Here is a 12,127-nt window from a genome sequence, read left to right on the forward strand (position 1 = left end):
TTTATTTTAAAGACATACCATCCCCATAGGTAATGTCTGCATAGCTGAAAGACCACAATAACACATTTGTGATGCAAAGATCTTTAAATATATACAGTAATAACCCAAAAACAGAATTAGCATACAACTGATTTTTATAATGCCAAAAAAGAAAATATATAATGCTGATTGATGAACATATCACAAGGTCATGCAAAAAGGATACATTGGATTAATATTAAGTCATATGCCCTGTGCTAATTTTTTTTTTTCTTACTAAACTCAGGCTTAAAACACAACATGGACATCACCTCTCCTAATTAGTAATAGGTGTAGCAGATTATGCGATGATATAATGTATAATGTATAAACAGGCTTATTCAGAATAGAAAACTATTAAATGTGGTATTAGTATTATTATTTCAGCAATCTGAGATGACAAAAAATAAAAGGATTCATTCTTTGCTTAGGTTACTAGGTTAGGTTATATTGCAACATTGTCCTTAGTACTTTTTTATCTAATAGGCATGAAGGTATGTGAAAAGACCCCTCTAATAACTTTACTTTAAATTGTAGTAACAATTACATGTTTTGATACATGCACTGGAGCTTATGATCAGAAAGCAGAAAAGAAGCAGAAAAAAAAATCCATATTTAATTTTACAATGCAAATCATCTAAAGTATTGTTCTGCCCTCATAAATATGTGCAACATAATGCAGAGAAAAGCTTTGTGGGTCATTGAATGCTTTACAGAACTATTATATGTTTTCATCTATAACTGAAAATATGAGTGCAGCTGAAATTATATGGCACTGCTGTAGCCTGGGGCACTAGCATGTACAGTACATGTAAGCTTTTAAAAAATGCAAACGTATTATCTGTCAATATGGTCCTCCTCAATGTCATTCCTAGGATATTTGCTTGTACAATAAGGCAGAGTAACAGGACAAAGTCTTTGGAAACAAGGAAACTGCATTGTAAATTGTAATCTACAAATGCTGTTGTATTTCTCTGCAATTTTGCTATATAGAAGGCTGACTGACTGATTGATAAGACGGGGATTTTAAATATCTATTTAACTGTTTACCCAAAAGCTCAATCTAGAGATGTTCAGTAAATGTTAATAAATATTTAACCAAATATACCAATGTGGTGTTAAGCAGTGTTGTCATTTACATTATGCCTCCTAGCTTATAGTATGCTACATTCAAGGCATGCCTCCGGTGATAACTGTCACAATTGCGAGTGCATTTATGCCACCTCTCCTTCTATCTTTCAAGACTTCAAATGGCTGATGCCACAGCTGGTTAGGTGTGCTGCACCATGGTGACAACAGATCTGAACAGAGGCTAAGATGACACTTAGGAACAGAAAGGTTTAGTTCCACTTTAAAATTGTCAGAAAGAGAAATGATGGTGGGTCATAAATTACAGTGGTTCTCCGTAATGCATTTATTAGTGTTTAGAAAGTTATTGTTTACCAAGGGAATTCTTGTATTTCTTCAGTAATATATGTATTGGTTACTATTATTAATATACAGGATTTATACAGTACCAAGAGTTTGCCCAGCACTTTACAATATGAATGGAGACAGAACAGTCACAATACAATTCAAGACAAGAGGGTTAGTGGGGCCCGGCTCATAAGAGTTTACAATCTAATAGGGAAGGGTCAATGCTTTTACCTATCTTAATTTGTTCTCTAAAGCCCAAAAGTAGCCTCTGAAATTTTAGTTGGCTAGAAAATCTGTGCTGAGGTTCCCTGTCACTTCCTGTGTGGATGTGTATTCAGTTGCTGCATATCATCCTGGTGTACTGCTGTTATATAGCCGATGCCGGTGACAGGTGACAAGACAGCTTGCCACTTCAATGGTGTTGTGTCATGGTTATCATTCTGTAAATAAAGGTGTCATCCAGGCTGTTTTTTGCCAAGAGCCACAGGTATGTTTTTCATCTCAGAGTGCTCACGCATAAAAATCACTGAGCACATTATGAATTTTTTTGAGCACTCCAGAACATGTGTAATATTTTCTTTAGGCCATGCATACACTTTATTTTTTAGTTGGTATAAAATCAGTGTATTGAAGTAAGTATAGTTGGCAGGGCTCAAAATTTCAAGTCCTGAGCTACTAGCCAGGCCTACTCTGCCCGCCCCTAATTCCAGCCCTAAATACACCCTCATAAATGATCCCAGGAAATTACACTGTTAAATGTTTTATGCAGAATTAAGGTATAAAAATAAACATTAACACCAACAAATGTATCAGTGCAGCCTCATCAGTGCCCATCAGTGCAGCATATCAGTGCAGCCTCATTAGTGCAGTCTGTCAGTGCCCATCAGTGTCACCCTATCAGTAGCCACCAGTGCAGCCTCATCAGTGCCCATCAGTGCAGCCTTAACAGTGCCCATAAATTCAGCCTATCAGTGCCCATCAGCATAGCTTATCAGTGCCTATCAGTGCAGCCTCATCAGTGCCCATCAATGCAGCCTATTAGTGCCCGTTAATGCAGCCTATTAGTGCCCATAAGTGCAGCCTCAGCAGTGTCCATCAATGCAGCCTATCAGTGCTCACCAGTGCAGCCTCATCAGTGCCTATTAATGCAGCCTACCACAGCTTGGATCTGAGACACCAGCCACAAACAAAGTCTTGCCTCCTGGATGGCTCCTATGATCGATGTCACACTGCTTCAATTTGCAGGCATTGGAGCAGTGTGCTGTTGTCATAGGAGCCAGTCCAGGAGGCGGGACTTTATTTGACAGTAGCCGGCATTTCAGATCCAAGCTTTGCCACAGAAGGAGTTCCCCTATCTGTGTGATCTGGCCGGCTCTCCTCTTCATTTCCTCTCTTTTCTCCACAGTTTCCTGGCTGATCACTGGGAATCAGCTCCTGTTTAACCCTGCCTGCTGGCGGCACCCATTCCCCCCTTTAGATGTGGCACACACTCGCCCTCAAGTTATTCCCATTCGCCAAATATAAGCAGGCGAGTGGAAATTTTGAGGGCTGATTTTTGAGTATAGTTGAGGAATAAGTGATCTGCAGATAGAGATAAAACTTTATTCTCCAATGCATCTCCAAAAAATTAAACATCTCCATGGTTCTTTTGTGATGTATATAATCATTTACGAAATGTTTCTACAGTGTATGCATTTTGTTTTTATCAAGTTTTTCCTAAACAAAAAACGAAATAAGCTTTAGACAATAACCTACCTTAACATGTAAATGTTCATCCAGAAGAATGTTTCCAGGCTTTAGATCCAAATGAAGTAATGGTGGGTTCATTATATGGAGGAAGTTCATCCCTAGCGCTATTTCATGGATAAAACGAAACTTAAGCTGCCAGCTGAGGGTATGTGTTGGGATTAGCTTCTCAAGGGATCCATTTTCCATAAACTCCATCACAATTCCAAAAGGATTAGTGCAAATTCCATAAATTTGTACAATGTATCTGAACTTTATCTTCTCCATCTTAGATGCTTCCTCCATTAGATTGTTGTAAGTTGTGCTGCATCAATTAAATTGAAACAAAATTGAATGGTTAACCTTTTCTAAAAAGGAAATTTAATCAAAAAAATAATTAAGTGCTTATAATGATTGCTGGTAGCCTGCTTTACCCTCAGATATGTTTTACCCTGAGAAGTAAGAACACACTGTAAACTTGCAATCTTTTAGGTCTCTGCCCTTCCTTCTGACAAGTTTGAAGTTGGCATTTTGCCTTTGAAACTCTTTACATCTCCTGTAGCACCTGAAATATCAAAGTGCCAAAGCTACAGCATTTGAAGCAGCCAAACAATCTGTGAAGTGTAATTTAATGCCACTCATTTTCTCTTCGAACATATCTGCAAATGCAAAACTGCAGTTAGCGTTTGCTGTAGTGATTAATCAGAGTATTATAGGTCAGTATGATTAATTAACAATAACTTGGCTTCTTTTTAAAACTTTGTCACAAGTATTATTACAAATTATTTTTGTTACTACTACTGTTGCCAGGGGCGTAACTACAGGGGTTGCAATTGCAACCGGGCCCCATGCTCCAGGGGGCCTGTGCGGCTCCCCTGTACACCTGGATAGGAGGGGCGGTGAGGGCAGCATGTAGAGAAATCACTGTCCTCCTTTCTCCTCCTGTAGCTGCAGGAGGAAATTGGAAGAGATTGGTTCCTCTGCATGCTGCCACCACTGCCCCTCCTATCCAGTTCACTTGTGTTCTGCTGTCTCTGGGCCCCTGAGTGCTCCCCTGCTCCCCCCCCCCCCACCGTGCTCCCTTCCCTCTCCTGCCGGCTGCTGCAGGGGATGTGTCACAATAGAGAACCAGGAAGGGGTCGGTAAATGTGTAATTTACCAGCTCCTTCCTTTTCTGAATGGACAGAGTCATAGTCAGTGACATTGTAAAAAAATAAAATAAAATGATAAAAAATAATACAATTAAAATACCAAAAAATAAAAACTACTGACACCAGTGGGTTAACTTCCAGGATCGCAAAGGTCACACTTGCAACTGGGCCCTGGCATTCCACCAACATGGGGAGGCCCCAAGATGGCAAGAAGGGGACCCACTTCAGAACTTGTGAAAGGATCCCACTGTGGGACCATAATAAAGGGCCCCGCAACGAGAGTAAAGGGCCCCAGGATCAGTGGGAAGAGCCCCAGGCTTGAAGAGAAGGGCCCACGGCCAGAGGTCCGGAGGCCCTTCATGGTTTCTTGCATCGGGCCCCTGAAGGTTCTAGTTACGCCTCTTTACGCCTGTTTCAACATATCCGTTTGTAAACCAAGGACTTGCTTTGCCTCTTTAACAATGCACTGGGGTTTTGGTAGGGACATTATATGGTCAAATGTATGTAGAAATTCCTCCAAATTATTGAGTTTAAGTGTTTCCATAGAAGGGGGAAAGGTATCTTTAGACAATTAATGTGCTCCCAACCTTGTAGCAACAATTTTGGGAAGACAACGTTCTGTTTCAGCATGACTGCACCACCTATGCACAAAGCAAGATCCAGAAAAACATTGTTTGATGTGTTTAGTGTGGAGAAAGTCAAGTGGCCTGCAAAGGACCCAGACTTCAACCCTTTTGAACACCTTTAGGATGAATTGGAGTGCAATTAGGAGCTATGTTGTCTGGAGTCTTTTTGTATGTGATTTGTATGTGATTTGATTAGAGTCAATAAAGATACTGTACGTGATCTTAATCTATTAAGTGCTGTGATGATGCATGCTTCATGCGTTTCCACATATTACTTTTGATACATGTTTGTTCTACTTAGAAGTCCAGGGGAAAGGTAAAGCCTATATCCATCTTTTCTTGATTGTTTGTATTACTATGTATTTTTGGAGATCTCTCTCTACTGGCTAGAATAGGTCTTTGCAGACCTTACAGGCTTAGGTAACAATTTTGTTACATTCCAATTAGGAGCCATGGCTTCTCATACAACATCAGTACCTGACCTCAAAAATGCTATTTTGACTGAATCAGCACAAATTATCACTGGCATTCTCTAAAATCTTGTGAAAAGCCTTTCCGTAGGAGTGAAGCCTGCCGAAAATTATGACTATGTTTTTTTTTTTTAATAGAATGTCCAACAAGCCCATAAAGATGCTCAGGTAAACATAAACTTTGGCCAAATATAGTATCTTCCTTTATTGATTTTTGTTGTGTGTTTTGTATGAATTGCATCTTATTTGAATATGATATCAAATGACATGTATGCATGTTAATGAGAAATTTTGGTTTATGACAGTAGTAAAATAAACCAGTAATGTCAGATTCTTCAATAGCTTGTAAGTTGCCTGCAGCAAAAATGCATTAAATGCTTACAGTTAAATTAATCACAAATACTACTTATATGGTACTTATAACCCTGTATGTTTGTAAATAACTGTATCATTGATATAATCAATATATTACCATTGATGCCCTAGTAAACATACGTAGAAGTATATAGTGGATACTCACTTTCTGTAACTTTATGGTAAAAAACAATGTTGTTTGAACCATTTTTTATGTCATCAGTTAAATACATTACAATAGGATTGTTATGACATACCCTTTAAATGCCCATGTAGCACAGGTATAGCTCTTTTATGCATAGTTATACTATTGTCTCTTGCCAAGAAGCACATTCACATACAGTAAGGGATGATCACTGATGTAATGAAAAGGGAATCCATGTTTTTAAACAGATATTTTGCATCAATCCCCACTCCTCCTGTGACATGTCCAATACGTTGATAATTCACTATGTGGAATACGCTACACTTACTACTTATGTTTGTTTTTCTTCTTCCCATGTACCACTTACTTTGTATATGAATCTGTTAATGTACCTATGTCATCACAGACCTGTCAAACCATGTTTTTCTCTTGTTGAAATTATTAACTGCCTCCCACCCGGCCACTGTACAAATATGGCCGGGTGGGAGTCTCGTCCTTCTGATCGGACGTTCCCCGAACGTCCTGCAGAAGGAGCGAGATTGCACTGGCACAGGCACGTGCAGCGGCGCAATCTCGATGTGCCTGTGTCCCTCGGACACAGAGCAACAAGTTTTGGCAGGAGGGCCCTGTGATTGGCCCTCCTGATCACATGACAGCTGTGTCCAATCACAGCCGTCATGTAATGTAAATACAGCCGTTGTAACGGCTTTGATTTCTTCTTCTCCTCACACAGATCCTGTCAGTGAAGAGAAGAAGATGATCTGTGCTGCAGTCAGGGGATCAGTGAGTTTTACTAATTACTCACTGATCACAGGGGGGGTCTGTGCTGCTAATCAGAACATTGATTACCAGTGCAGCCCTTGGGGGATGCCACTAGAGCCACCAGGGATGCCCACCCATGACCACCAGGGATGCCCACCATGGCCACCAGGGATGGCAATCAGGGCTCAGAGAGCCTGCCAGTGGTGCCCTCCCTATCAGTGCTGCCCACCAATGCCATCTATCAGTGCTGCCCACCAGTGCCCATTATTGCCATCTATCAGTGCCGCCCACCATTGCCCATTATTGCCCAACAGTGCTGCCTATCAGTGCCCATCAGTGCCGATCAGTGCCGCCTATCAGTGCCGATCAGTGCCGCCTATCAGTGCCACCCACCAGTGCCCATTATTGCCCAACAGTGCTGCCTATCAGTGCCCATCAGTGCTGCCCATCAGTGCCGATCAGTGCCACCTATCAGTGCTGATCAGTGCCGCCGATCAGTGTCCATCAGTGCCACCACTTTCAGTGCCCATCAGTGCCGCTGATCATTGTCCATCAGCGCTGCCTATCAGTGCCCATCAGCGCTGCCTATAAGTGCCCACCAATGCTGAATATCAGTGCTACCTATCAGTGCCACATATCAGTGCCCATCAGTGCTGCATATCAGTGCCACCCCATCAGTGCCACCCCATCAGTGCCTCGTCATCAGTGCCTGTCAGTGCGGCCTCATCAGTGCTCATCAGTGCTCATCAGTGCAGGAAAAAACGTATCTATTTACAAAATTGTATAACATAAACAAAAAACTTTTTTTTTTCAAACTTTTCGGTATTTTTTATTTGTGCACCAAAAAAGAAAAAACCTTGCGGTGATCAAATACCACCAAAAGAAAGCTCTATTTGTGGGGGAAAAATGACACAAATTTGGTTTAGGTACAGTGTTGCATGACCGCACAATTGTCATTCAAAATGCAACAGCGCTAAAAGCTGAAAATTGGTCTGGGAAGGAAGAGGGTTTAAGTGCCCAATATTGAGGTGGTACTGAAACTCAAAAGATATTTGGACCTTGTCATCCTTCCCACTTGTGTTATCTTGTGCTTCCATAATTCCTATTTCATTTTCCTTCTCATTTTACCCCCATTGCCTCCTTACTCATCCCAATGTAACAGATTTTTATTTTCCTAATCGAGTTATTCCCTCCCTCACTTCTGCTCCATGGCTTACAACATTTTTCTGGGATATGTTATCAAGATCTAAATTTTCTAATTTCTCCCACAGAGCCCACATTTTGAATTGAATAAGTTCATAATGACATAACATAATAGACATCAAAGTCATCTGAAAGATGCAAGCTTTCCTCACTCTATACACCATGAGGCCAGCTTTTTTTGGGTTATATCTGTACTAACTGGTGATTCTTGAAGTTATGCCCTATTGATTAAGCATTTTGTCATCTTGTGCATAAGAGCTGAATGACAGTCACTCTGCCATCTATAGCAGGCATTTTGGGTAAGTAAAAAAAAAAAAATCAGATTGTTGTTGTTCTGGAACCTAAAGAAAGCGATCCCAGGAAAATCCTAGCAATCCCTAGCAAACTGTGATCCCCTAAAAGATTGTGGTATGCATTTTTCCTTAAAATATCTCCTTGTCCATAGCTGGAATATATTTACTGGTCATTAAAATTTATTTTGGCTCAAAGTTTTAGACAGAACTGCCATTATCTTTACATTTGATGAAGTCTGTACCCAAAAATGCATTTACATTGTAAATTAATAAATATATCTTTATTTAGTAATCTTTTTCCATATAAACTTTTATCTAGGACATAAACTATGAATTTAGTTGTGAAAATGAGGGTCAGCAAAATCCATTATTTCAAACATTAAATAAAATAATAACGTATCTCCTATTGTTAACAGATAATAAAGACTCCTCAAAGCTATTGTAACCACCAAATCACCATGATAGTTCATGTCCTAGATATAAGTTTATATGATATTATATTACTTTATATGAGACCTTAAGGTAACCCTATATTTATGTGATCTTATATGGGCTTTGAGTATTTTACCACAAAACCTTTTACAACATTATATATTTTCTATATTATTGTGATATAGGAGGCCTTTTTGGTCCAGGTGCCCCCCCCCCCCCGCCCCCGTTTGCCTGGTTGATGAGGCCTTATTTTGTAGAAACATGCTGGGTAGTTGGATGCACTCATTGCTGGGAACAATTTCTTGTTTTTAACTTGTAACAAATGTATTACTGGGTTACTGCTGTTCAGGAGGTAGGTCTTTTGACCCCTATACAAAATTGTATGCTATTGTCTGATACTGTATGCTACAAATATGATGGGATTTGCTTAGCAGATTATTGTCCCCCTATTAGTCCTAAAGAAACAGACATTGATCTGAGAAACACATTGAATTTCAGATAACCTGATACTTACTTGAATCAAAGTAAAAGTAATGTGTATTATGTATGAGTAATAAAATATCTGGGGTTGATTGATGTTTATTAAGTCTATACATTGGTGGAACAGCCTTTAACCACTTGTGGACCGCCCGCAGTACATATACTGCGGCAGGACAGCCACTCTGTGCCAAATCACAAACCTATTACATGATCACACAAAACAGGAGCCCAGCTGCAGGTACCGCACACTGCTCCAGATGACGTTGTAGTGACAAAACGCGTAGGGCGTGGCTTATTGTGTCATACGTCACTTCCGGTGGCGGTGGAACGCGGAAGTGCTCAGGCTTGTCAGACCCTGCATGCTGACGGTGAACTTCCTCAACTGTGAGTGGATAAGTTTTACATGTTGTATCTCTAACTATACTACGCAATGGAAGCTATTTTGTACTTGTAGCGCTAATGTGAACACGAAGTTGGATGCAGGATTGACGTGCAGTTTAACCCTAAACAGTCTGTGCGGTAAGTGCTTTTGCCTAGTGGGGGGCCACAGGTAATAGCACCGGCAACACTAGCACGACATATCATGTGAGCACCCATCTCCCACAACTTCACTGGCACAATTCTCTGCAATACTCAGTTGGAACAACTAGTAGCATTAGCTACAACCACCTTGCTTCTCAGCATGTAGCACTTTATGATGTGGTTCCTCGGCCCCCTGCAGGTCCACACGAGTATGATATAAACGCACAGTGCACTTTTATGATATCTTATGATATTTTATGTTATTCACTTGTCACCATTTGCACAGTACACACATATGGTTTTATAAATGTGCACATTGTGGTAGCGCCGACACACCAACAACACTTGCACTTTTTTATTCACTTACTACCTCAGAGGTAGGTTGGCGGCAGCTTAAACCACACACTCTCTTAACACAATACACTCCATAGCGCTGGTATTCTCACACGCCCCTTTTTTACCGCACACTATTTGCCCATGGGCACCCGCCAATTACACAGGACACAGGTAGAATGGCGATCTGCCTATGTAAACAAAGCAGATTGCCATTCTGTTAGTAGGGAACGTGGATCATTGCCTTCCCCTAGTCAAAGCACCTCCCGCACAGTGCGAAAGCAGAGGCTAGGCACACAATTAACCCTTTATACACTCCTGATGTTAACCCCTTCCCAGTCAGAAGTACAGTGGCAGTACTTATTTTTAGCCCTGATCACTGAATTAGTGTCACTGGTCCCCAAAACGTGTCAAAAATGTCAGTTAGTGTCCATTTTATTTGGGTACAGCGTTGCACGACCGAGCAATTGTCAGTTAAAGTAACATTGCAACAAAATCGGGTATACTGGCGCTACCAGACAAAGTAACAGAAGGACAGAATGGATGCTGCTCAGGATCTTGAAACATTAAAACATATTTATTAAAATGGGTATAAAAATGCTCCTTGACAGACAAAAGCCGGCAGTGTGCCCATGGTACAACAGTCAAATGGAACAGCAGTCAGATGATACAGCAGTCAAAAAATACCTCAGAACAAGGGGGACCTAGGAGCGGGAGGACAACGACTATCCAACTGTAGAGCCTGGATGGTATCGGCGCTTGGGAGTGGGATGTCAGCCTCGATCACCCAGGGGAGCCTTGCTGATGATGTGCCTCCAAACCGAGTGAGGACCAAGATGTTGAGAGGGGGGGGGGGGTGGAATCCTCGACCCCCGCAGACCGCACCGGTTGCGGATGGTGCACAACCGAGGTGGCGGCAGCCGCTGCTCCTCGGACCTGACTACAGTGGCGCCGGATGATGACGTCACCGGGCGCCTGTCAGGGACGTGCACATTGGAGACTGCCTTGCGGATGTGAGTCTACGGCTGCTAGACTGGTCCAGGGGCAGTGCACCGGCAAGTGAACTGACAGCTGGCAGAGCTAATGAGGATGGCCACGGATAGAGGGGGATAACATGTTTCAGGCCAAGCCCTTCTTCAGTTAAAGTAACACAGTGCCGTATTACAAAAAATGTCCTGGTCATGAAAGAGGGGTAAATCTTCCAGAGGTCAAGTGGTTAACAAGTGTTTTTTATCCAATACCTCTTATGATATGAATAAACATACATGATTTTATCTAATATTATTATGACTTGGTACCTTTAAAGTCTTTTATTTTTTATTTTTTCTATTAGAGTTCCTCTATATACAATATGTATCTTCAATTTATGGTGTGGTACCTTTAATGAGATTATAGATATTTCCTCGCCCTTTTTCTTGTTTCTTTTTCTTGTTTTGGATTGCACTAAACCTCCTTCACATATGATGATTGCGTATTCTAAATAAATTATGTTTCCATTAGATTACCTGCAGTACAATGCAATAGTTATTTCTATTTGCTGTAGAACCTTAAACTGCATGAAAGTTATTTGGAATTATTAAACATCATCTATCTAAACTGTTAAAGCACAATTTGTTTTTTACTGTCTTAAGAACACAATACATTTAAAAATTGTATTATGAGATTATGAGGATGTCTTTAACTGCAGAGCAATCTGTTGGCATGCCTGCTGCTGAAAGAATATGCTTCATGAAATCAGGAAAGGCACGTTACAAGAATGCTCCATGATTTGTACAATGTAACAAAATGTCACATTTCTGATTGGTAAGTGGTTTGAACAATGATGATAAATTACCCAAAAGCTAAGTAACCAATACTAAACATGTTCTTTCCAATGAAATTGCATTAATAAAATTCGATTTTCTTTCCACCCATACAATTGTAATTTTATACTTTTACCAGCAAAATAATTGTTGTACTGTTTCATCTTATATTTCTTTCAAGTACACTTTGTTACATTACCTATTGAAAAGGTATTAATATCACTGACCATATCCAATAGCAATTTAATTAGGTACTTAAAAAGTAATTCTAGAGTTCTGTAATGGGAGTAAGAGTTTAATCTTGCTGTCATTCTCATTAATTCTCTACAAATGCAGTTGCATTTTTAACTGTTATAGTCTTCCTTAGAGGCATAGAATCGTTAAGTAACTTTTCA

General features: G+C 40.5%; 1 protein-coding gene across 1 annotated transcript in view; it reads right to left on the reverse strand.

Moving 5' to 3' along the window:
- The window catches only part of ANKK1 (ankyrin repeat and kinase domain containing 1), a 147,862-nt gene that overhangs the window by 43,357 nt on the left and 92,378 nt on the right, over positions 1–12,127 (reverse strand). Inside the window, exon 2 of the mRNA XM_082274283.1 lies at positions 3,190–3,484. Within this exon, the coding sequence (XP_082130409.1) occupies positions 3,190–3,484 (295 nt within the window). The remainder of the gene's footprint in view (positions 1–3,189; positions 3,485–12,127) is intronic.

This window comes from Pelophylax lessonae (assembly GCF_965119305.1).
Source record: "Pelophylax lessonae genome assembly, chromosome: 12".
Lineage (NCBI taxonomy): Eukaryota > Metazoa > Chordata > Amphibia > Anura > Ranidae > Pelophylax > Pelophylax lessonae.